Consider the following 27,256-nt stretch of genomic DNA (forward strand, 5'->3'; position numbering starts at 1 on the left):
GAGGGCCAGACCCTTCAAGAATGAAGGGTTTAGTTGCTTCAGCAGGTAAGCTACCTAGATCAGTAGAGATGCTAGTCATGGTTGAGCAGAAAGCTAGAATGGGTAACACAGGATAGAGACGAGTATCTATGGTTAAGGCCTCAAGACCAGCTGCAGAGGCAGATGCCGCACTTTCACTAAACTTCTTGCAAGTTTTTCTCATGAGAAAAAGGTGAGCATAATTGTGCTGGTTAGAAAGGATTTATGTACCCTAGAAAAGCTATGTTTTAATCCTAATCAGTTTTGTGGGAGCAACCATTTCTTCTAATCCCTATTCAACACTTTTGGTTGGAAGCTTGATTAAGTTATCTCCACAAAGATGTGACTCAATCAACTGTAGGTATTAAACTTGATTAGATGGAGACATGTCTCCATTCTTTCTATGTGGGTTTTGATTAGTTTACTGGAATCCTATAAAAGTGGAGACATTTTGGAGAGAGTTCATTTTTGAGAATGACATAGCCGTGAGAAGCAGAGAATTCACCAGCCAGCGACTTTTGGAGATGAAGAAGGAGAATACCTCCAGGGGAGCTTCATGAAGCAAGAGGTCCGGAGAGAAAGCTAGCAGATGTCACTATGTTTGGCATGTGCCTTCTCAGCTGAGAGAGAAACCCTGAACTTTATGGGCCTTCTTTTTTTTTTTTATTAATTAAAAAAATTAACAAAACATTTAGAAATCATTCCATTCTACATGTACAATCAGTAATTCTTAATATCATCACATATTTGCATATCCATCATTTCTTAGTACATTTGCATCGATTTAGAAAAAGAAATAAAAAGACAACAGAATAAGAATTAAAACGATAATAGAGAGAAAAAAAACCTATACCTCACATGCAGCTTCATTCAATGTTTTAACATAATTGCATTACAATTAGGTAGTATTGTGCTGTCCATTTCTGAGTTTTTATATCCAGTCCTGTTGCACAGTCTGTATCCCTTCAGCTCCAATTACCCCTTCTCTTTTTTTTTTTAATTAACGGAAAAAAAGAAATTAACCCAACATTTAGAAATCATACCATTCTACATATGCAATCAGTAATTCTTAACATCATCACATAGATGCATGATCATCGTTTCCTAGTACATTTGCATCGGTTTAGAAGAACTAGCAACACAACCGAAAAACATATACAATGTTAATATAGAGAAAAAAATAAAAGTAATAATAGTAACAACAAAACAAAACAAAAACCTATAGCTCAGATGCAGCTTCATTCAGTGTTTTAACATGATTACTTTACAATTAGGTATTATTGTGCTGTCCATTTTTGAGTTTTTGTATCTAGTCCTGTTGCACAGTCTGTATCCCTTCAACTCCAATTGCCCATTATCTTACCCTGTTTCTACCTCCTGCTGGACTCTGTTACCAATGACATATTCCAAATTTATTCTCGAATGTCCGTTCACATCAGTGGGACCATACAGTATTTGTCCTTTAGTTTTTGGCTAGACTCACTCAGCATAATGTTCTCTAGGTTCATCCATGTTATTACATGCTTCATAAGTTTATCCTGTCTTAAAGCTGCATAATATTCCATCGTATGTATATACCACAGTTTGTTTAGCCACTCTTCTGTTGATGGACATTTTGGCTGTTTCCATCTCTTTGCAATTGTAAATAACGTTGCTATAAACATTGGTGTGCAAATGTCCGTTTGTGTCTTTGCCCTTAAGTCCTTTGAGTAGATTCCCAGCAATGGTATTGCTGGGTCGTATGGCAATTCTATATTCAGCTTTTTGAGAAACCACCAAACTGCCTTCCACAGTGGTTGCACCATTTGACATTCCCACCAACAGTGGATAAGTGTGCCTCTTTCTCCGCATCCTCTCCAGCACTTGTCATTTTCTGTTTTGTTGATAATAGCCATTCTGGTGGGTGTGAGATGATATCTCATTGTGGTTTTGATTTGCATTTCTCTAATGGCCAGGGACATTGAGCATCTCTTCATGTGCCTTTTGGCCATTTGTATTTCCTCTTCTGATAGGTGTCTGTTCAAGTCTTTTTCCCATTTTGTAATTGGGTTGGCTGTCTTTTTTTTTTTTTTTTTTTTTTAAAGGAAAGACAGAGAGAAGGAAGGAAGGATAGAAGGAAGGAAGGAAGGAAGAAAGGGAAACATCTTTAAACATTTTCTTGTTTTATTGTATTTTGTTTTTCCGTTTTTTGTTACATGGGCTGGGGCCGGGAATCGAACCGAGGTCCTCCGGCATAGCAGGCAAGCACTTTGCCCGCTGAGCCACCGCGGCCCGCCCCTTGGCTGTCTTTTTGTTGTTGAGTTGAAAAATCTCTTTATAAATTCTGGATACTAGACCCTTATCTGTCATTTCCAAATATTGTCTCCCATTGTGTAGGCTGTCTTTCTACTTTCTTGATGAAGTTCTTTGATGCACAAAAGTGTTTAATTTTGAGGAGCTCCCATTTATTTCCTTCTTCAGTGTTCTTGCTTTAGGTTTAAGGTTCATAAAACCGCCTCCAGTTGTAAGATTCATAAGATATCTCCCAACATTTTCCTCTAACTGTTTTATGGTCTTAGACCTAATGTTTAGATTTTTGATCCATTTTGAGTTAACTTTTGTATAGGGTGTGAGATATGGGTCTTCTTTCATTCTTTTGCATATGGATATCAGTTCTCTAGGCACCGTTTATTGAAGAGACTGTTCTGTCCCAGGTGACTTGGCTTGACTGCCTTATCAAAGATCAAATGTCCATAGATGAGAAGGTCTATATCTGAGCACTCTATTCGATTCCATTGGTCGATATATCTATCTTTATGCCAATACCATGCGGTTTTGACCACTGTGGCTTCATAATATGCCTTAAAGTCCGGCATCGCGAGACCTCCAGCTTCGTTTTTTTCCTCAAGATGTTTTTAGCAATTCGGGGCACCCTGCCCTTCCAGATAAATTTGCTTATTGGTTTTTCTATTTCTGAAAAATAAGTTGTTGGGATTTTGATTGGTATTGCATTGAATCTGTAAATCAATTTAGGTAGGATTGACATCTTAACTATATTTAGTCTTCCAATCCATGAACACGGTATGCCCTTCCATCTATTTAGGTCTTCTGTGATTTCTTTTAACAGTTTTTTGTAGTTTTCTTTATATAGGTTTTTTGTCTCTTTAGTTAAATTTATTCCTAGGTATTTTATTCTTTTAGTTGCAATTATAAATGGGATTCGTTTCTTGATTTCCCCCTCCGCTTGTTCATTACTAGTGTATAGAAATGCTACAGATTTTTGAATGTTGATCTTGTAACCTGCTACTTTGCTGTACTCATTTATTAGCTCTAGTAGTTTTGTTGTGGATTTTTCCGGGTTTTTGACGTATAGTATCATATCATCTGCAAACAGTGATAGTTTTACTTCTTCCTTTCCAAATTTGATGCCTTGTATTTCTTTTTCTTGTCTAATTGCTCTGGCTAGAACCTCCAACACAATGTTGAATAATAGTGGTGATAGTGGACATCCTTGTCTTGTTCCTGATGTTAGGGGGAAAGTTTTCAATTTTTCCCCATTGAGAATGATATTAGCTGTGGGTTTTTCATATATTCCCTCTATCATTTTAAGGAAGTTCCCTTGTATTCCTATCTTTTGAAGTGTTTTCAACAGGAAAGGATGTTGAATCTTGTCAAATGCCTTCTCTGCATCAATTGAGATGATCGTGTGATTTTTCTGCTTTGATTTGTTGATATGGTGTATTACATTAATTGATTTTCTTATGTTGAAACATCCTTGCATACCTGGGATGAATCCTACTTGGTCATGATGTATAATTCTTTTAATGTGTTGTTGGATACGATTTGCTAGAATTTTATTGAGGATTTTTGCATCTATATTCATTAGAGAGATTGGTCTGTAGTTTTCTTTTTTTGTAATATCTTTGCCTGGTTTTGGTATGAGGGTGATGTTGGCTTTGTAGAATGAATTAGGTAGTTTTCCCTCCACTTCGATTTTTTTGAAGAGTTTGAGGAGAGTTGGTACTAATTCTTTCTGGAATGTTTAGTAGAATTCACATGTGAAGCCATCTGGTCCTGGACTTTTCTTTTTAGGAAGCTTTTGAATGACTAATTCAATTTCTTTACTTGTGATTGGTTTGTTGAGGTCATCGATTTCTTCTTGAGTCAAAGTTGGTTGTTCATGTCTTTCCAGGAACCCGTCCATTTCGTCTAAATTGTTGCATTTATTAGCATAAAGTTGTTCATAGTATCCTGTTATTACCTCCTTTATTGTGAGGTCAGTAGTTATGTATCCTCTTCTATTTCTGATCTTATTTATTTGCATCCTCTCTCTTCTTCTTTTTGTCAATCTTGCTAAGGGCCCATCAATCTTATTGATTTTCTCATAGAACCAACTTCTGGTCTTATTGATTTTCTCTATGGTATTCATGTTTTCAATTTCATTTATTTCTGCTCTGATCTTTATTATTTCTTTCCTTTTGCTTGCTTTGGGATTAGTTTGCTGTTCTTTCTCCAGTTCTTCCAAGTGAACAGTTAATTCCTGCATTTTTGCCTTTTCTTCTTTTCTGATGTAGGCATTTAGGGCAATAAATCTCCCTCTTAGCACTGCCTTTGCTGCATCCCATAAGTTTGATATGTTGTGTTTTCATTTTCATTCGCCTCGAGGTATTTACTAATTTATCTTGCAATTTCTTCTTTGACCCACTCATTGTTTAAGAGTGTGTTGTTGAGCCTCCACGTATTTGTGAATTTTCTGGCACTCCGCCTATTATTGATTTCCAACTTCATTCCTTTATGATCCGAGAAAGTGTTGTGTATGATTTCAATCTTTTTAAATTTGTTAAGACTTGCTTTGTGACCCAGCATATGGTCTATCTTTGAGAATGATCCATGAGCACTTGAGAAAAAGGTGTATCCTGCTGTTGTGGGATGTAATGTCCTATAAATGTCTGTTAAGTCTAGCTCATTTATAGGAATATTCAGATTCTCTATTTCTTTATTGATCCTCTGTCTAGATGTTCTGTCCCTTGATGAGAGTGGGGAATTGAAGTCTCCAACTATTATGGTATTTGTGTCTATTTCCCTTTTCAGTGTTTGCAGTGTATTCCTCACGTATTTTGGGGCATTCTGGTTCGGTGCATAAATATTTATGATTGTTATGTCTTCTTGTTTAGTTGTTCCTTTTATTAGTATATAGTGTCCTTCTTTGTCTCTTTTAACTGTTTTACATTTGAAGTCTAATTTGTTGGATATTAGTATAGCCACTCCTGCTCTTTTCTGGTTGTTATTTGCATGAAATATCTATTCCCAACCTTTCACTTTCAACCTATGTTTATCTTTGGATCTAAGATGTGTTTCCTGTAGACAGCATATAGAAGGATCCTGTTTTTTAATCCATTCTGCCAGTCTATGTCTTTTGATTGGGGAATTCAGTCCATTAACATTTAGTGTTATTACTGTTTGGATAATATTTTCCTCTACCATTTTGCCTTTTGTATTATATATATCATATCTGACTTTCCTTCTTTCTACACTCTTCTCCATACCTCTCTCTTCTGTCTTTTCGTTTCTGACTCTAGTGCTCCCTTTAGTATTTCTTGCAGAGCTGGTCTCTTGGTCACAAATTCTCTCAGTGACTTTTTGTCTGAGAATGTTTTAATTTCTCCCTCATTTTTGAAGGACAATTTTTCTGGATATAGGAGTCTTGGTTGGCAGTTTTTCTCTTTTAGTAATTTAAATATATCATCCCACTGTCTTCTAGCCTCCATGGTTTCTGCTGAGAAATCTACACATAGTCTTATTGGGTTTCCCTTGTATGTGATGGATTGTTTTTCTCTTGCTGCTTTCAAGATCCTCTCTTTCTCTTTGACCTCTGACATTCTAACTAGTAAGTGTCTTGGAGAACGCCTATTTGGGTCTATTCTCTTTGGGGTGTGCTGCACTTCTTGGATCTGTAATTTTAGGTCTTTCATAAGAGTTGGGAAATTTTCAGTGATAATTTCTTCCATTAGTTTTTCTCCTCCTTTTCCCTTCTCTTCTCCTTCTGGGACACCCACAACACGTATATTTGTGCGCTTCATATTGTCCTTGAGTTCCCTGATACCCTGTTCAAATTTTTCCATTCTTTTCCCAATAGTTTCTGTTTGTTTTTGGAATTCAGATGTTCCATCCTCCAAATCACTAATTCTATCTTCTGTCTCTTTGAATCTATCATTGTAGGTATCCATTGTTTTTTCCATCTTTTCTACTTTGTCCTTCACTCCCATAAGTTCTGTGATTTGTTTTTTCAGTTTTTCTATTTCTTCTTTATGTTCAGCCCATGTCTTCTTCATGTCCTCCCTCAATTTATCGATTTCGTTTTTGAAGAGGTTTTCCATTTCTGTTCCAATATTCAGCATTAGTTGTCTCAGCTCCTGTATCTCATTTGAACTATTGGTTTGTTCCTTTGACTGGGCCATAATTTCAATTTTTTGAGTGTGATCCGTTATCTTCTGCTGGCGTCTGCGCATTTAGACAGATTTCCCTGGGTGTTGGATCCAAAAGTTTGGAAGATTTTTCTGTGAAATCTCTGGGTTCTGTTTTTCTTATCCTGCCCAGTAGGTGGCGCTCGTGGCACACGTTTGCCTTCGGCTCTCACCAGTAAAAGGTGCTGTAGGACCTTTAACTTTGGAAAACTCTCGCCGTCCGGGAGTTTTGCTAGCCGAAGCGGCTTGGAAGAGTGCCAGCCGGCCCGGGGTCTGAACGCGGGGAGGGTCGCTGGCTGCCGCAGCCTGGGAAAGCGCCCGTCCGAATTTCCTAGTCAGCCCGGGGTGCCAAGCATGGCGGGAGGGCGCCAGCCGCAGCGGCCCGCCCGGGAGAGTGCACCGTTCCCGGGGAGTCACGGGTTTGGAAGGCCCCCCCCCCCCCGTCACCGTTCTCCGCGGCCTGGGGATTTCCGATCCAATTCTCTCAGTTGGTCCAGGGGGCTGCGCGTGGTGTGGGAGCCAGCCGCCGCGGTTTGAGGGGACCGCCTGTCCAATTCTCCAAGCCAGCCCGGGAAGGGGGAAGGGAGTGACTCCGGCCACTTGCCGCCCCGCCCGGTGAAGCCCGCGCCCCTCGGCGATCTCACCAGAGCGGATTCTCTCAGCCAGCCAGCCGTTTCAGGATGGGGTACGCTGTCTTTTTTATCTCTGTCGTGGCTTTGGGAGCTGTTCTGTATCGTTTCTACTCCCCTAGTAGCTGTCCTGGAGGAGAAACTAAGATCCGCACGTCTTACTAAGCCGCCATCTTCTCCGGAAGTCTCTCTGTATCTTTAAATCCATTGCACATGGCCCAAGTACTCCACGAGTTATGGGCGCCTCCTCCGTGGGTCCCACAGAAAGAAATTGCCTCTATTGGCCTTCTTGAACCAAGGTATCTTTCCCTGGATGCTTTAGATTGGATATTTCTGTAGACTTGTTTTATTGGGGACGTTTTCTCAGACTTAGAACTGTAAACAAGCAATTTATTAAATTCCCCCTTTTAAAAGCCATTCCATTACTGGTATATTGCATTCTGGCAGCTAGCAAACTAGAACAATAACCATGCAGGGATTGCTTCATAATTTATTATATGATGCAAATGGGCTTAAGCAAATAGCCGAATGAACTATAATGGATGCTGTGTCATACTTCTGAGATCTTCCTCCACTCCTGCCTCCTCAAAAGAGACACCCTCGTTTCTACCATGGCTGAGACTGTTTGGGAGGCTGACAGCTCTCAACCGTATCTACCAAAACATTGCTTGCAGCTGCAAATACTCTCCTTGCCAAGTTCATGCCCCTTACAAGGCCTTGCTTATATCCAAGGACCGGTCAAATGCAGGGTTTAAAATCCAGCTCTTATGTCCTCATTCATGACAACTCTGAAGTACCATCCTAACTCCAGAATTCCTTAAGTTCAGCTGGGGTACTTTTGTGACTTCACTGAAGCCCAATTTCTCCTTTACTCAGCCCTGCTCCCCTTACTCCCCCCCAAAGAGGTTGACCATCAGAGCTCCCCAATCAACTTCCTGCACTCTAATATGTCTCAGAGACTGCTTCCCAGAAAATCTGATCTGCAACAGTGTGTCTCATCATACATTTTTTGCTTTTGGTTTTGTTTTTATTTCTTGGAATTGACAAGCTTTTCGATTTTTTCCTTTACAGTTTCTGGTGTTTTATATTGTGCTTAGAAGAGCCTCTTCCCATCCCTAGAATAAAAACATATTCACTCGTATTATAGTATCTTTATGGTTTCCTTAAATTTAAAAAAATCTTTGATACATCTGTAAATTTGGTGTAAAGAGAGAAGTAGGAATTCAGCTTTATTTATTGTTTTTCAAATGGTTAAGTGGTTTTCTCTACACTATTTATTTTAAACATTCCTCTTTCCCCAAAGCTAGTCTAAGAGGCAATGTGCTTTTATCCTTTTTCCAATTTCTAAGTTTCAATGTTTAACTCATTTTTCTTTCATTATGTTTTAGTAACTGAAATGCATAAATTATGTTTTTTCTTTAAATACAATGTTGGCTGCATCCCATGGATTTTAATATCTAGGGTTTCATCATCAATTTTATTTTTTAGATATTATACACCCAATTATGCTTTCAATTTCTTAAGTTTTAAAAACCTGTTTATGGAGCTTTTAACAACTTACAAATAGTAGGAATTTTGTTATTTATTCCTAGCTTTATTGTACTGTGATTAAGGCATCTAGTTTGTATTATTTCTGTGTTTCAAATACATTTCAATATGAGTGCTCACAAGTCTTCCTTGCTCAGGAGCCAGACTAACTTTTTTTTCCTGCATGTTTCTAATGTAAGTAAAAGATATTGTTTCTCTTGTTTTTAATGGTTACATATACTTTGCCCTGGGTTGGTATAACAGAAAATATACAATATATATGGGTGGGTCTCCTATAGGTAAAGTGAGTACTAGCCTAAGGATTTTACAGCAATAATGTCAGCTGTTCGGAGGCAATTTTTGCCTCCTTCTTGCTTCTTGATACTGTTTCTGAGTTGGATGTGTCACCGGATGCCAGGGCTAAAACGTCCCAATATAACTTTAGAGACTTTTCTTTTGAAAGGTGTATTAACCAAGGTTTCCTAGTTTGCTGCAAGCCAAGAAAAGGTATCAAGATTTCTGAAATCTGGTCTAACTCCATTACTGTATCTCAGTATCTCCATCTTTACACTGGGGGAAAGGAGCTGTACTGAGTCCTTTCTTGTCTAGCAACCTTCTGGCTCTGGCTAGGTAGAGGCTGGAGTGATGGACAAAGCAGAAGATTCATGGAGGAGAGTAGAAGTAAAGGAGGAAGTCAGAGTGTCTATAGCAGGGGCCACATAACTAGCAGCCCTCTTTATTTTGGGTCCTTATCAATGAAAGAAAGACACACGGTACATGCCCAGAAGGTCTGGGCATCATGGATGGGAGAGGGGAGCAGATAGATTAGAATTTTGGTCATTGATTTATGATTTAAAGCTTGAGCTGAGAACAAGTATGGATACACAAGAAATCAGTGACAACTTCCATGCTTTGTTGATATATTTATTCATATATTTAGTATTTCTCCTTTTCAGATGATGGTGTCAAAAAGCAGATGGATTCCCACCCTACCCGATACCCCAATAAAATACAAACACAGATTTCATTCAGCATATGCAAGCATTGGGGCAGTGTCCAAATTCATCTCACTGGGCTATCAGAGCCAGGAGAGGTTCAATCATGGGGGCAGTCTGAGCACCTCAGGCCCAGGAATTGAGCAGGCCAATGCTATAAAATCAAATCTTGGTGAACAGAGCTGCCTAGCCCTGTCACATGGTCTAAAAGGTGACAGTGGGCTCCTAGGTAGCTTCCAGTAAGATCCACAGTCCCATAGAAATCTGTGCCTCAAGGTTCTCATCTGCAAAATAAGGATAAGAATCTTGCCCTGAGTGTATCACAGGGCTATAATGAAGCTTAAAATAGAAATACTTTGTCAAAAGTGCTTTGCAAAAAAGTAAAGTGCATTACAAATTTAAGGGAATTCAATTGATTGATTGTGATTGGGAGAGTGCCCCGGGGTTGAGCGCAAACTGGCTTATGGGTCCAGGGGCCAAGTAAGTTATAGAACTACTATGCTGTGCCTTAGGTGGACACCAATCAGTGGTGTGTAATGCCCTCTGCAAGGCAGAGTTTCCTTGGTTCCTTGGCCCTGGGCAGTCACCAAAGCGTAGCACTTGGACCAGGGCTGGGAAAGTCACAAGGGAAGTTACAGAAAAGTTCACAAGGGTCAAAGAGAAGGAAGGAGGGGGCATTCAAAGCAGGGAGCCATTAATATCATCACACACGAAAACAGATACCCATATGATGGAGGGCATTGAATTGATAGTGCAGATGAAAGATGCAGGTGGGGGGGAGAGGGAGGTGTTACAGCAGCAGAAAGAGGGAAACTGTCCTCCAAATACCCAATGGCTGGTTTCCTGCTGCTTATAGGGATAATGCAAGTTATCTGTCTGTCTGTAGGAGAAGGGAGGGCAGAGAGAGAGAATAGAGAATATAATAATCTGATCTAAGGACAGGGTTCCCTACCCCTGTTATTCCACTATTTAGCATCTTAAGGACATGTCAGGAAAGGAGGCTGAAGCCGGGGCTGGGCCCGGAGCCCCTCATAGGCAATGACGGGATTTCTGAAAAAAGGCAGAGGGTGTCAGCAGTGTTGGGAAATTGCTAATCAAGTCATCTATGGTACAATTTTGAGGAGCTGATCACTGAAAGCCTAAGATTTTGGAGAATAAAGAATTGGGCCATTTTACTTGAAATGGGCTGCCAAAGTGAGTCAGTGAATGGACCAGGTCAGGGAGCAGGCCGGCAAAGACACATTCTCTGCAGGCTTTTATTTGGGGAAGGTGGAAGGAAAGACATTCTCTAGCTGCTCCTGCTGCTGCTGCTTTCCCCCAACTCTATGGGCAAGGGCATGGGACCTCCCAGGGAACTGGGGGGTCTGCCCCACAGGGCGCTAGCTGGCACCTAGAGGTAAAAGCAAACAAGCCAGTAGATTAGATTGAAGAAGAAGAAGGTCACAGGGAACAGAATGCGTGAGTAGTTATCCAGGCGGTAGATGTGGATGCAAAGGCGGCCCTGTTGCCAGGTACGGCCCTCGCAGTCAGGGATCATGCAGAAGTACTTCTCCCAACCCTGGAACCACTTGTAACGGGTCAGCTCCGATTGGCGGCATGAGCGCTGGACGCTACCAGAGCTGGGGGAACGCTGGCCTGCGCAAGTCGCACGTTCCTCTCCATCACTTCCCTCAGAGCTGCCAATGTTGCAAACAAAAGCCTCCTGAAGCCGATGGGCACGGGCATGGGCTCGGGCTCGAGCCCGGGCTCGGGCACGGCCATGAACACGGCCACGGCCACGGCCACGAACACGAGGCTGAAATGGGCAAGGGAAGAAGGAAAAAAAGACAAGTGAAGATGAGCCAAGCCTAGCTGCTGGCTCCCGTCTACCTCAGAATTATCTGGAGATTGTCCATGGCATACTGTCTCTTACCCCTGGAATACTCACCATCACAACGGGAAGTTCATACAGCTCCCTTCCCCCCACAGCTCTGAGTGACTCGCCATCACTCAGTGAGCCCCCCATGTGCCATGAGCCCTGCTGCCTCAATGTCATGCCTATAAATGCCAAAACATTGCCACCCCTCCCATACCCCAGTCATACATGGCGAAGTTGCGGAGAATGATGGGATCTCATCTGGTTGTAGGTCAGGAAGTTGAGCACAGTAAATTCCATCAGAGCACAGAAACAAAAGACGAAGCAGATGGCAATGTAGAAGTCCAAGGCCGTCACATAGGAGACACGCGGGAAATGCTTACGGGAAAAGGTGCCCAAGGTGGTTATGGTGAGTACAGAGGTGATCCCTGTAAAAGCACAGCAGTGGAGGTGGGTTCCCTGCTTGACCCACACATCACACTGCTTACAGGATCCCCAAGCAGACAATTCTTTTCCCTGGTAAGGCTAAATCTCAGCCTGTGCCCATGCTTATGCCTGCCTTATCACCCTTACCTAAAGAGGTCCTGGCTGGAGCAGACTCTTTCTTGATCCAAAAGGAAACCCAGGAGAGCATTGTAGTTACAGAAGAAGGGACATAGTTTTGAATGGCAACATAGCCAAACCGCCTGCTCACATTGAAGAAAAATGTCATGACCATGATATCACCTGAAAGACATCAAATACAGCACTTTGTCACAGCACTGATATGAGGGGTTCCCCCAAGTAGGGCAGGCACACAAAGGATCCCATCGTTCTGCTCATAGGACCCTCACCACAGGCTTAGGATAGAGGTGAGTTGATTGAGTTCAGCCTACAGAGGATAAGAAGTCCAGAGAAAAGACTCACTGCAAGACCCATGGCCAGTTCACAGGTAAGCCAAGGGACCTGAACCTTAACCTCGTCGTTCTCACTTCACTCTCCCACCCCCGACATCTGTCTTTCCAAGGTGGCAGAGGAGTCAGATGAAAGTGAAAACCTCATTTAGACCTCTAGGTATCAGGACTACACAGCTAATGCCTGATGGCTGTCTGAGGCCTTCACATCCATGGAGACATCTTGTTTGGTCAGCAGGAACAGACCCCTTACACTCAGGAAATGAGCCAAGGATGGCTTATGCTATTAGGATAGGGTGGGTAGGATGGGGAAGGAGAGTTCTTCTGGCCTTCTTTCTATGCATTTATACATCTGCAAAATGCGTTCATTAGCACTCTTCTGTCAATGACCAAAAGAAACCACCACCCCTACCCCAAAATGATCTGGCTCTAATTGACATCTCTCTCTCTCTCTCTCTCTCTCTAATTCATGCTCTCTTTCACTCTCTTTCTCACCCCCTCTGTCGCACACACACACACACACACGTGCGTGCGCGCACACACACACACACACACACACACACACACACACTAGCCTTATCTAAGCTAACCCTATCAGATTCCTTGTAATAGCTAAATATTTATACCAACATTCAACGCCTGGACTCCCTATCCTTAATCTATTGCCTCTGACCCAAATTGAATGTTTTAGGAAAATGGAAGAACTGGAAGAAAGTGAAAATTCCAGATGTCAGGTCTGCAGAGTAGACTGGGGGCTTCGCATTCATTTGGGCATCATGTCCTCGGTCTTGGCTCTCACCCTAGAAATTAAAGGTTCCTGCAGGACCTGAAAACAACCTACCTCTCCAGTTCACATCTTCTATTGTACCCTCCATGCTGCCTTACACTCTGAAAAATCCATTTCCAAACTTCTGCATACTCATGACTTTGACTTCATGGCTTGTTTTGGCATTTCTCTGAGCCCAAAATATTTGCTTTCACTCTCCACATCTTATTGGACTTCTGATGGCTCAAATGTTTGTTCTTTAGTGAAGCTTTATGCCCTCCTAGACAGCCATGGATTTCCCACAGATACAAGCATTCACCTCAGTGATACCGTAGATTTCATTGGCTTTAAATTAGGTGAACTTTTAAATCCTTCAAGGCATGAACCTGTGCTTTGTCCCTGCCCATGCAAGCCCAACACGACCTGGAACCCACCAGATGCTCAGCAACTCTTGCTACTGCCTAGCAACAGCATTGTGAAGCAGACCAGAACATTGATCTGTCTATGTGAACCCACATTTTGGAAAATAGATCACCTGCCCAGCAGGTCTGGGGGTGGTCTGGAGCTGAGTTAGAAGAGAAACCTTTCTTGCTCAACTCAACAGCACTGGTACTCAAGGAGCTAGTTAGTCTAAGGTTCTTCTGGAAAGAGACAAGGAAGTGGCCTGGAGTCAGTGTGAGATTGCCTCTAGAGAAGCAGCTTTGGGGACAGAACTCTTCCTCCAGAGGAGCTGAGGGACTGTGCTCATATTTGCCCACTGGCCAGAATGGATTTAACAAGTTCCCAGTTCTTTTGCTTAAGGATCCTGACTCTACTTCTAGGCATCCCTATTTGGGTACAACCATCCTCTGCAAATTTTTCAGTTTACATTTCTTCTTGCAATAAGATTTATTATCCTATTGACTTCTGCTTCTCTTACTTTATTTATTCCAGCCAACGTAGAACCTTCTCCACCTGTCAAAGGGTGGATATTTGTCTTTGAAGGCTGAGAGCAGGATACTCCACACACTTTCTTCTTCATGAGGACTGGAAGAGCATGGGTAAGGGAAAAATAATATCTGAGGCTGAGAAGCCAAAGCAAAATAAAATACTGAAGTAATTTTCTGCTCCTTTCTGCTTTGATCAGACCAACTCTGGGCACAACACTTTCAGAGTGGCACAATGAAAGAGACTTTCAGAGGACAAGGTCTAAAAGAATTAGTGGACTCAAAGCCTTGAAAACCAAGAGAAGGAACTAGGGCTGTATAGCCCATAACAGATCCAGGGTGGGAATGAAAGTAATGTACTTTAATCTTGGCCTTGTGGGAGAGTGACTGGACTTAATTTAATCTGGTCAATTTCTAGGGAAAAAGAACTAAGTCCAATGGGTGGAAATTCCAGAGACTCCAATTTCAGATGAATAAAGAGAGTTTTTTGATAGAGTTTCTATCTAGAGAAGGAAGTAACTCTCTTGCAAGACAGTGAACTCTCCAATCACTGGTAAGATTCCAACAGAGGATCAATAGCCATCAGTGAAGGATGATTCATTCACTGAAGGAAGGGTTGGACTCTCTGAGTGCCTCATGAAGCAGAGTTTCTCTCTTTTTTCCACAAGAATGCTGCCCTCACCCAGTGACCAACTCAATGAGTGAAGCAAAAGCAGATTTTCTGACTAGCCACGTGGAAGCAAAGCCTTCCATGGCAAAGAGCTGGCAGGGTGACTGACTCCACCAACATTCCGGAAAGGAAGAGGAAGTATCTCCACTATCCTGAACTTGGTCAGGACGTGTGAAGAAGGTATCTAGAGCTTCTCTGGGATCAACCCTGAGGAGGTCTCTTGGCTCCTCATTCAGATCACCTAGAAACACAAGCAAAGATGCTCACACCCAATTAGGGGCTAGAGTTTAAAAGATCTAGACCCTCTTCCCCTTTAGTCTTTGTTAGAGACAATGTCCGAGAAACAATTATCACCATGTAAATGTTAAATCACCATGAAGCCACTGATACTAATCTGTACTCACTAGTCAAATATCAGAACCTCACAGCTGTTCCTTTAAGATAAATGTCAATGTGGCAGCCATTGTAGCTCCCTGGGTCTTCAGAAGAAGACCTGATCCAGGCAAAATCTGCCCAAGAATCTTCCTCCAGACTATCTCATCCCTCATCTCACTGACATTGGAACTCCTGCCTCCACCTCCCATTAGGACAGATTTTGTTGCTTCCCACTGGATTTCATTGCTTCTTTGGCATGAACAACTCACATGAGCTCCATTTGACGAAGTCATCCAAATAGGTCAAGGTTGTAACAAAGACCTTGAAACTAAAAGGTCTGCATGATAAAGCTATTTTCAAATTCTGACAGCAACAAAAGTTGCCTACTTACTTAATTTCCTTTTTTTTTTTTTTTTTGCAGATTATACTGAGGTGTAGCTACAAAGTTTCAGTTTCCCTAGCAGAATGTTGTAAGAGTTTAGCATTTACAAAACAGGATCCACGTCCTACAATATTTCCATGGAATGACTGCACAGCATTTGTGTGAAGAGCCACCTCATCATCCCTCCCACTCTCCTTGGCCTCCCTCTAACTCTGGCTCTCATGGCACACTTACCAGCTGGGGTTGAAAGAGTTTCCGTCTTGTTGCTCACTCCTTTAAACTCAAACTGGAAGAGCTTCCAGGAATTTTTCTCATTGATTTCAAGCGTGAAATTTTCCCACTTGTAGATCATCTCATCCTCAGTATAAGAAACTAGAAAGTAATGTAGGAAGGTGTCATGTGAGACTGGGCAGGCCAGCTGAGGTCTCCACCAACATAGAATTAGCCTGAGTAATTTTTTGAAGTCCTGATTCTGGCCTCAACAGCTGTGGGATCTTACCTTTCTTACCTCATTATTGAAGACCATTCAGTAAGTGTATTTACTGTGCATTCCTCAGTACTAGACCCTGAGCTGGAAATACAGAGATAAGCAAGGTATGAACCCTGTGCTCAAACATTCATATTTTGTTAAGATGGTGAGTATACAATTAAGAGACTGGAAATGATAGGATTGCTCTGCCCATGGGACTGTGAGGGTACAAAGAGGGGAAAGATCAGGTGGGGACACACTCAGAAAGGACTTCACAGAGTAGGCAACCTTCTAATTAACTTTTGAAAGCTGAGTAAATATTCTTCATATGGATGAGGCTGAAGGGGCAAAGGAGGGATTCCATGCACAAAAAAAAAAGAAAACAAAAATGAGAATTCCTGGAGTACTGTGGAAATGTCAAACATTCAGAATGACTATTTAACATGGGATGAGGCATGTAGCAGTGGATATCAGGAGCCAGTTCATGAGAAACCATAATAAATATGTAGTTGATCTATGACAGTGAAGAAAAGATCTGAAACTAAGAAGTGACCTCATCTAAATAGTGCTTCAGGCAGGTCACTCTGGTTATCAGGATAGCCTAGTAGCATGGAGACCAGTTGTGGTAGGCCAGTGCAGTAATCCAGGCAAATTAAAACAGATGAAGACAGAAGGTCAAAGCTGTGACAGACTGAATGCAGAGAGGTAGAGCGGATTGATAGAGATTAGACAGGGAACACCAATAGGAATTGTTGATGAATTAGGTGCAGGAGGTGAGGGAAAGAGGCACCAAAGTTCTTGACTTAGACAAATGAGTGGGTGATGAAACATTTCAGGGAAACAGACGGAAACACAGAAGAGGTAGCACACTTGGTTTAGAGGTAGAAGTTGGAAGGTGGTAGTGATTTTAGATTTGGACATGTTCAGTTTCCAAGTGAAAATGTTTCAGAAGTCTAATATAACAAAGGCCCAAGAAAGATAATGACAGTGGAGATGGAGAGGAACAGACATACTTGAGATATACTATAGAGGCAGGTGACTGACTTGATGAGTAGGGAAAGGGAGGAACCCTATGTGATGCCTAGGAAAGGAAATGGGAATGGAGGGGGAGGCCCCAGGAAACTTTGGCACCATCTTAGGAGGAGAGTAAAGGCAAAAAAAAAAAAAAATGTAAAGGTCAAGAATGAGGAAAAGAAGGGGCCCAGCAATACTCTGGGACCCCAGAAACCTAAGAAGGTACTCACAGCTAGAGAAAGACAGAGGGCAAGAATGAGAATCCATTGGAAATTTGTGCATATTGAGTGAACATCCAGCATCAATGGTCATCCTGGAAAGAAGAAAGTACCCTGATTAGGTCGGCCCTGAGCATTCTGATGTCCATTCCAGTGGGGCCTGGGGACCACCACCAGTGAGTGGCAACAGTGAGATTTGAGGCAAAGAGCTCAAAGGAGAGTCAAAAGGAGAGGAGAAACAGCTTTAAAATATCTGGCGACCATAGTCTCCATCATCAGAGACGTTTATGGATTGATTTAGATGGCCTTTTGTTGTTTTGCTCAGCCCAGCTTCCAGGACCTGCCAACCCTCTCCCACTCTGCCCCGTCCCTACTGCCACCAACATACAACTTTCCCCTACCAGGTGTTAGTAATTTAGCCTGGTCTAGGTATCTAATCTTTCCAAATATTGTGTTGTTGCTCTGCTCGGACAATTCCACCACACGGAAGTACCTTTAAATCCCTTGCCCACTTGGGATGGAATTCTCATACTGGTATATTCCAATAGGGGCAGCACCGGACTGGGAGCCAAGTAACTGGATTCCAGTCCTAGCTCTGCCATGAACTTGCTGTGTGGCCTTAAACAATATATTTTCATTTTGAGGTTTCAATGTTTGTATCTGTAAATTAAGGGGTTGAGGGCATGGTTTGGAAAGTTGGAAGGGCCCTTGAAAGTATCATTCAGGATGAAACCTCTGTCATGGTTTATTGGCTAAAATATCCAGAAGAGACGAGAGGCTCCCAGAAGGTAAGACTCCAGAGACATACCTAATTGTGTACAACACTTTGCCATTACTGTGGATGCGGACCATCTGGTTGGGTATGGTGATCATATGCTCTTGGGTCCTCTTAGAATTCCTGAAGAAGGTGTCCGGGATCCATAACTGGCACACTCCATCGCCTTTCAGAACAAGGGTCTCAAGGCTGTCATTGTAACGGAGGCGTTCATCATACCAGGTCTGGTAGAAGATGATGTCAATGGTGTACTCCTGGTGGAACATAAGTGAAAACACAGGTTTTGGGGCAGTGGAGACAAAGGACAGTCACACAGAAATACCAGAAATCTGAAAGGCAGTGTGATGGACTGCACGGAGCACTGCACCAGGCAGCAGGAAAAGATGAGGCCCCTTCTCTCTGCCCAAAGACTCTTCCAATGTCAAGACTACAAGGATTTTGAGGTTATCACGCCTGCTTGACCATCACGTGCATAGAGAACTAGCTTTCTACATTATATAGCATAAATTCCTTTCTCACATAGCTCAAAGCAGTAGAAACTTTGCCTTAAATGGAGCTTCCTACCATTTTCTCTTACCATTATTCTTTCTGACCTTTGGAAGCACACAGAGCAAGTCCTCTCTGTTAAATGGGGAGACTCGAAACAACTTGTAATCGCCCACTTCAACCCCAAACTGCCCAATGATATCTACAGAAAGGGTATATGTGAAGCAAGCCAAATCTCTGGTCCAGAGCTGGTATTGAGACCTTTCTTCTTAAAGATGGCAAAGGCCCTGGGCCATCCTGTGATGGGTTTATCAAGAAGACAGGCCCTCTGGAATCCACTTAGGTTTGTGCTAAGGAAAGCAGCATGCATTTGGTTACCAGAGTTTTCCGTTTTTTGGTGTTCCCCAAAGATAAAGAACATTCCCAAATGGACAACAGTCTGGGAAGACACATACCTAGAAACAGACAGGAAATGGAGGCTTGATTGCCTGATCTGGCCTCATCATCTCACTGCTCCCACTGAGGGGTAGTGCTACTTGGGCCAGGTCAACACACTCTCAGCACACACATTTCCACAGCAAATAAAATATCCATGCCAACAAATATATAGTTTTTGCATGGGCAGGCACCTAGAATCAAACCTGGGTCTCTGGCATGGCAGGCGAGAACTCTCCTACTGAGCCATCCTGGCCCTCCCCATGCCAAAATAATTTTAAAAAATTAAAAACACAAACACACCTTTCATTGTATACAGCGAAATTTCCCCTTTCAGCTTTCATTTGGGGAACACAGATGTTAATTAACCTCAATACTTCATTCTCCAGAATTGTATTTAAAAATGAAGTACTTTGAGTCACAAGAGAAATCTGTGTTAGTCTCATGGCTTTTAAACAAGAAGAATCATATTTTTGCTTTGTTTTGTTTTTCCTTTGAAACAAGGGTCCCTAACCTCTGAATTGTGTGTGTACATATGCATAGATATATCCGTGATTAGTCTCCAGATATTTTCTATCCCACAAACTGTTAAACATTGAGATTGATGCTTAATAAGAAGCAGCAGGAGAAGCTAGAAATTGGTACCACTGGTTTTGAGGGGAGCAAAAACAGATTGCAATACAACTGCAAGAGCTAAGTACTACAGCTACTACACCAAGTCACAACTTCGAGGGCTAGAGGGCAGCTAGTACCACCCCCTTATTTTAAAGACAGGGAAACCGAGGTTCACAGAGAAAAGGACCTGTCCAAAGCCATGCTAGTGGTTAATGGCAGCATGCAGGCTCTGGGCCCGTTCACTGTTACCACGGCCTGGCCCCAGGACACTGTTTGCTGGCCTCCTTCTCCAGACTTTATTTCACTTGCACCTATAATTACTTTTGCTACCCTGGTCCATCTTCCTTCTGCAGTATTCCTTGTTCTTCCCCCTGAGTCATCCTACTTATCTTGCATCAAACCATGGGCACCAACCAGAAACCCACAAACTTAAAGGCCAGTAGAGCCCTCAGGGTAAAAACAAAGAAAATTCTTGCTTACTTTTGCTCCCCAAGCTTCAAGGTGGTGAGAGTAGCTCCCAAACGTGGGAATCAGCTAGAGAGGGGAAGACTGAGGGCATTTCCAGAGTGGGCCAGAGAAGAACACAGATGAGAGCTGGCAAGGCCTGGCTGCTGTTGACAATGGGAGCCCCCAGACCAGCACCTGGACAGATGGCCTTTTATTAAAGTGTTTCCACAGTTCCAATGGCTGTCGCTGTCCACTCTGTTGGCAAGGCCTCCTTCCCAGGCTGTGGGAACTGCTTGTGGCCAGTGGGAAGCCCTCCCATCCACATCCACACTGTACTTGTGCTCTGTTTCTAAAGAATTTCTAATGTGCATTAAATTTATACCTAACAAAATGCCAACAGCAAGTTAATTATATATCAACTAATAACTAATGATACAACTTTCTCCCAGTTTGACAAGGGAGCTTGTACATTTCTTTTAGCTCAGCCTAAACTCTAGGAATTTGGTGTTTAGGAATTGTCTTAATTAGAGCTGCTTGTGATAATTGCTGCAGAAAGAAGCAGCCTTAATAACTGCTGATGCTGTGACAGACAGCTGTTCCCAGACTGGTCACTGCCTTCTAAGCTCAGAAGTCTAGCCACGTGCCATAGGCTCAGCAAGCTTCTCTTCTTGAGGCCAAATTTGGAAGGGAAGATGTCCACTTGAACTCTATACAACATCCCGTTGACTGATGGTACTGAAATACCCCTCAAACAACTGCACCATCTGTGTAACAGAATGCCGAGAGCTCACAGCCTCTTTGAGGCTCAGTTTCCTCAAATGCAGAATGGGAATCATAACAGCAGCTCTGCCCGCTACAAAGGCTGTCGCAAGGGCAATGCCACCAAAGGAAAGTCAGCTGTGCAAGAAAAGGGACGTCCTGAAGCTTTAAAGAAATATTTGGATGTGCCTAGAAGCTTGGACTTCTCAGGGGAACTTAATACCACGTGAGGGTTTGGAACTTTTTAAAGGTACCTGGCCAAGGAGAGAGCACCACCTCACTAGCTAAAGAAAATCAAGTTGTTGGCTCCTCTCTGGACCAGTTCTGTGGTCCACACCAGACTTAGTGGCTACTGATAGCTCAGGGCTGGTCACATATCAGCACTTCTAACACAACTAGTAAGATATTGTATCCACAATTACTCCACTACTCTACTTTTAGAGGGTATTTAACCTCATCTAGAAAACAGAACTTTCATGAACAGTCATTTACTGTTGTGTGTCTATTTGCAATGCCCATCTTTGAACTGAGACCCTGAATTCACTTTATTTCATGGTGTTTGCTAGGTCCCAGTGAGGATGCTAAAAGTGGGTCTAACCAATCAGACCAAGACTATGGCCATGCTGGAGTTGGCTACCATAGTCTTCCTCATCGTCCCAGTACTGAACATTTATTGTGTACCAGTGCTTGACATCAAAGAACCCACGGTCTTGGAAGGAAGGGAGATAGACAGCAGATAATTACAATCAAACAAGCATACCAGGTAAATAACCTTAATCTAAGCTAGAAAAAGATGAGTGTCAAAGAGAAGAGGGTGAGGTGAGTTAGAGGGGAGTGATCAGTAGCTGTGGACTTCGTAATAAGAATTTGACAAGTAGAGAAGTGGAGCACTGACATCTCAAACAGGGAAGAGCATGAGGGAAAGCTCAGAAGTATAAGGAGGTCTGGGAACATCCATACTTTAGTGTGATTTTAAAGGGATGAAAAGAAATGAAACAACTCATAAAAATCATCAGAGGAAGAAAAGAGCCATTTCTTTGTTTTTAAAGTTGCTTTATTATTTTTGTTTATTCTGAATGAAAGACTGGAAGATATCATGAAGATTCTGAAAGTCCTCTTGAGACAGCAAGTGACTTACCTTTGGCAGCCTCTTTCTCACTTTTTAACACTAGTTAAAATCTCTCCCCCAAACTCTTGGGGTGATTATAGACACACAAAGCAGAAAATACAAGGTGGAAGGCCCCATAGGTCAGCAACCTAAGCTAGGAGAAATCATAATAAATGATCAGTACTCACCATGTCCAAGACAGAGAGAGGACCAAGGCTGTTGACTGAGACCTCAACAGTGACCACAGTGGGCCTCTCTGTAGAGGAAACAGAAGTGGCAGAGGGTAAGCATCACACAATGTATGAGGCAGGGGAGAAAGGGGTCAATGGGGAGGAAAGGAGAATCGAGTAAGGGTTGGACCATACGGTTTCACCATCCCATCTTATTTCTTTCTTTGTTCTTTCATGGTAAGACCTGGTTCGTGGACTGTGTGTGATGGTTCCAATCCCAGTCAGCTCATTTAATAGTTGGAAAAACTGAAGGTGACACTAGGGATGTGTTTTCAGAAGGTTAATGCCAGTGCTGAGACTAGAGTCGACATCTCTTACCTGACAGGTGAGCAGTAGGTGTTCTTGTCCACCACATCTGCACCCCAACCCCCTCCCTTTCAGGGGAAGGAGTTTTTCTGCTACTCACCACCAATGCCAGGGCGCAGTTTGTGGTCATATTTGCTCAACATTGTGTTCAGGATCTGAGAGGCTACTGCCCCACTGGAAACTCTGCGGGGAGGAGCAAGAGCCTTTTCTTTCTCAGTGAGGAGTTTCCTTCCCAGAAACCTGGGTTGGGGGCCATAGACGTCAGCATCACTGGTTGAGGCTTCTTTCTCCCATCCAGCCTGGGGTCCCTCAACCCTATAACATACAAACAATAAAGCTCTGTTCCCCACTTGTAGGCGCCCCAGGAGAAGCAGACCTAAATAAGCTGCAACTCACGGCATAATTAAAGAATGACTTTTACTAGTAAATTGTGAGAAAGTAACGTTATGCCTGTTTAATTTCTTTTAAAACTTGCTTGGAAGGGGATTTCCGTGTTATATCTCTTTTATAATTCTTTATTTAAAAAATCAATAAGGAAACCAAGACCTATATTTAAAAGTGATTTTTCGTATAAAATGAAGTGAGAGGGCATTATGTATGAGAGGCAAGGGAGCAGGGGGAGAGGCCATTGCTAAAAGAGCAGCTGTTTATTTAAGCTCTGAGAAAAGGTGAAGACTGTCATCCAGAAGAGGGACTGCCAATAGGACTATAACGTGAACACCACAGGCCCCCACCCAAAAAATAGATTAACAAATGCATAAACCATCTGTCAATGCATGAAACTAACTTGGTATTAAAAGCCATGTTAGTGTTATACCTTTGCAGGGAGGTGGTGATGAGAAGGGGCACCAGGGGGCTTCTGTTCCCTAATCTGCATGTCTTTACACTGCCCTATTCATTCAAGGGCAATGTATCAGCTATATACTTAGGATTAAGCACTTTTCTGCATGTATATTGTATTTCAGTAAGAAGGATTTTAAAAAATAAAACCCCCCCATATAACAATATACAGACTATATTTGGATCCTGATTGTAAAAAGTAAACTATAAACAAATAAACAATCAACTATTTATAATTCAATAAGGGAGATTTGAACATTGACTGGATAGTCAAAATAGGAAGAGATTATTCTGAAATTTTTGGTGTTTTGTTATATCTTTGTAGAATCCTTCTGACTAGAGATGCATAGTAAAGCAATTACATATGTAATGATATGATGTCTGAGGGTTGCTTCAAAATAATCTAAGCCAAGGATGGAGAGTGGGCAGGCAGACAGATAAAATAAGAGTGGCTGATAATTGACAAGGCTGGTAATGTGTACAAGGAGATTCATTCCATTATTCCTTCTATTTTTATATATACTTGAAAATATTTTATAATAAAAAGTTTTTTTTTTAAATCCATCAGCCTAAATTAATTTGTGATGGTGGAAGGCAGGAGAATGATTTCTGTTGGGGAAGAGAGTATAAGACAGTATACTGGGAAGCCTCCGTGTGTGTGTGTCGGTGGGGGGGGGGGGGGGGTGACGCTGATGTTTTTGTCCTGGTCTGAGTGCTGTCTGCATGGACATGTTTACTTTGTGAAAATCCACTGAGTTGTTTACTTATGATTTCAGTACTTTCATATGTGCATGATACATTTCTAAAATAGTTTTATTTAAGAAAAAACACATCAGGCAAGTTGCTCCCTAAGAAAAGAGGAAAACAGGCAGGAGACGTGGCATGGCCCTGTATTGCAGATCAAGGAACTGCCAACTTGAACAGCAAAATTCATTTTTCTGCAGTGTTTCAAGCTCTTAGAATTGCTTAACTGGTATACAGATGTGCCAAGTCTATGCCATTTCTCATGTCTGAAGTGGCCAGTTCCCATCCTGGGCAAGGGAAGAACCAGATTTGGGAAAAGCAATTGCCACTTTCAAAGACCACGTCTAAACCGTCCTCTTTTCCTTAGGCTTTCCAGGTGTTGATGTGGTACCTGGAGACTAATCCCCCAGGCCTGTGAAAGGTCGGCCAGGGACTACAGGAGGGAGAATGGGACCAGATGACCACCAGAATGAGTGATGTGGCTGGGAACATTGCACAATCATTACTAGAAGCCAGTGACAGGCTGTGCACTGCCAGCCAGGACCACCCAAAAGTCTGCAGAAGCCCCTCCAGGATGACTGAAGCCCATTGGCAAAAAGCAGCTCAAGTGAGGGTCTTGAAGTTGCTTTAATCCTACAGTTACCTTTGGGCAGCAAAAATCCCTCATCCTGGGATCCCTAGAGTAAAAAGGAGCTGACGATGCACACCTTTGTGCAGTCAGCCTTTAAGCTTACTTTGAGGACTAGAAACACTAAAAACTTGAAAACACTCATGCACTGGACTACTGAGTTCTTTCAATGTGTGTGTGTGTGTGTGGGGTTTCAAGTACCCCCAGATGTGGTGGTCCAGGATGGAACCCCGTCTCTGCATACTCCCCACTGAGGATGCTCTTTCAATCGGCTGGGGGGGGGGGGGAAGCAGCATGAAAAGAGACACTGGATTTTTTTTCCACATTAGCTTCCCTTTTCACTTACCAGATGGAGAAACTGAGGCCCAGAGGGAGGAAGGGCTGTGCCCAAAGGCACATGACTAATTCGAGGATGAGCCAAGCCTAGAGACAGTTTTCTGGTTCACTGTGGCCCTGTACAGCACACCGTACTGCCACCTCCCCAGTTCTCCCCTGACAGCACAGGTTGCCATGCTGACAGTGCCTGGACACCAGTTACTGCAGCCCTTTTCCCCTGGCTGGGAAGGTAGTTCCCATGTCAACAGCCCCTCTTCCCTGCTTCTTTCCTCCCTGATTCCCCTCCTCCCCTCTGGCTCCTAGAACCTTCTTCGCCTTAGTCAGTCACCATGTCAGCTCTCCCAGCTAGTACCAGTCACATCTGGAGAGACGTAGATGACTGGCAATTTGCAGTACACATTCAGAAACATATCCAGCCCCTGCTGAGGGCCACCCTCACCCTAGGGCACCAGTGAGCCAGCAGGGAGCCACAAAGCCTCTCCACTGAGGAGCTAAAGCAATCTGAAGTGGAGAGAGAAGCCATACCTCTTTCCCCAAAACAGATAAACAAGACAGACGTAAGTCCAGTCAGTAACACGGGGACTTCCAGACAGCTCAACAGATCACGATGCTTAGGAACTTGAGACAGTTCAGACCCAGCTGGAAACCCTCTCAGAAATACCAAGCAGCTCTTTTCTTCCTCCAAAAGCCAGAAACCCAGGGGACCTTTCTAGCAAAGTCCCAGATCCAGAAGAGGGTGTGAGGGAAACTGGCTGCTCAAGGGAAACCTGCCGCTACCCAGATGTGGAGAAGTGGGATGGGGGGGGCGGGGAGGTGTAGGGGGACGAAAACCCAGGACTCAAACCACAGACTTCAGGGGAAGACAACATTACTGGCTTCTGTCTGCTCAAGACCTAGCAGGGAGCTAGCTGGCGCAGGAACCCTTGGACTAAACCAGGGCTAGTACCTGGGGCTGGCACCAAAAGGCGCGGGATGGGAAACAAGTAAAGTCAGAGCCGCCTGGCATAGTGCCTGGTGCTCAGAGAAAATCTGAGCAACAGAGAACCAAGTAGCCAACACTGAAACATTTCAGGCGCAGTTTTCCTTCCCCAGACGCGCGTTGTTTTGGGCGCCACTTTCCCAAAGCCCAGACTCCGAGGAGCGGGAGCCTGTCCCGGCCGGGTACCCCCAGGGGCTGCGCCCCTCTTCCCTCGAAAGACTCAAGTCCCCGCAGTGTTTGTGAGAGCGGGAATCCGGGGATAGGAGCAGTAAGGGGCCAGGCGTCCCGTCTTCTTTTCGGGGCGCCTGTCCGAGAGGGAGCGGTCCGAGCCTGGCGGCGCGTCGAGGGGAACACTGGGTCCGGCTAGCCTGCGCGAGGGCCAGGGCCGAGGGGGCTCTCGGGGGTACCGTGGAGCCCGCCTCGCTCCGGGAGAGAGGAAAAGGACCGGAAGGACTCCTGGCTTCCGTCTGGAGACTCACCTGGCCAGGAAGAGCACCGACAAGAGGAGCAGAACTTTGGCCAACATCGCGGTGGGGACCGGCGCGACCACCTGTGCGGAGGTCGCGGCGCACGGTCTGGCCGCACAGAGCGCGGGTGGAGGGTTTTGCTGGGCTCCAACTTTCACTCCTCCCCTTAGCCCCACCCCTCCGCGCACCCCCCAGCCTGGCCCCGCCCCCTGGGCCCCGAAGGAAATCGCCGACGTTTTCGGCTGCTTCGGGGAAGGAGGAGGGAGAGGAGCAGGCAGAGGAGGAGGTAACCCTCTTGCAAGCACCCCCCCCCCCCCCCGCCCTCGCCGCCGTCACCACTGCGGCTCAGCCGGCCAGCCTGGGCGAGGGCCTGAGAGGGAGCCGGGGACGAGTTGTGGAGGGAAACTGCGGCCCGCCACTAGGGCTGGGAGGGCGGCTGCGGGCTAGTCCGGCCCAAAGGTGCAGCAAGGGTGAAAGGGGGGGGGGTGCGGTCTGTCCCCCTCCAACCCGCTGGCGCGCTGCGGCATGATAGCGTTGTGGTCTCCAGCCTTTTGCTTCTCCTCCACCACCTGTTGCATCCTATTGCTACTCGCGTCATTTGGCCTCCCCGAGCTCAGGGGCTTTTTTTCCACCCTCATTCCACCCTGTGGAGACCTTCTGAGCACAGAGCATCCTAAGGAAGCTGTGCATTTCTTGGCACAGGAGGGCAAGAGAGACTTGCGGGTTTCCCCAAGGGCAGTAAGTTCTGGTCTCAGTCACTCCACAGACCGTTTTCCTGTTCCTTTGGGGGGCAAGACTGAAAGCACCTCCCAGTTCAGCCCCGGGGGTCTTGGCATCTTCCTGTCTCAGACCGGCCACCAAGTCTTTCTGGAGTCTTGGCTCTCTGGGGATGCCAGGAGGAGAAATGAGAAGGCCTTGAGG

At 44.0% G+C, this 27,256-nt stretch overlaps 1 protein-coding gene across 1 annotated transcript; it reads right to left on the minus strand.

Annotated features, from left to right (window-relative positions):
- Positions 1-9,638: 9,638 nt before the first annotated feature.
- On the minus strand, positions 9,639-26,441 carry GABRE (gamma-aminobutyric acid type A receptor subunit epsilon). Its single transcript, XM_077145136.1, has 9 exons — positions 26,348-26,441; positions 22,442-22,656; positions 21,994-22,061; positions 17,989-18,209; positions 17,193-17,275; positions 15,714-15,851; positions 12,041-12,193; positions 11,696-11,895; positions 9,639-11,407 (listed from the first exon to the last, which is right to left on the minus strand). The coding sequence occupies exons 1-9, from the start codon at positions 26,392-26,394 to the stop codon at positions 11,003-11,005; spliced, it is 1,530 nt and encodes a 509-aa protein (XP_077001251.1). The 5' UTR covers positions 26,395-26,441; the 3' UTR covers positions 9,639-11,002.
- Positions 26,442-27,256: the final 815 nt, after the last annotated feature.

This window comes from Tamandua tetradactyla, chromosome X (assembly GCF_023851605.1).
Source record: "Tamandua tetradactyla isolate mTamTet1 chromosome X, mTamTet1.pri, whole genome shotgun sequence".
Taxonomy (NCBI): Eukaryota; Metazoa; Chordata; class Mammalia; order Pilosa; family Myrmecophagidae; genus Tamandua; species Tamandua tetradactyla.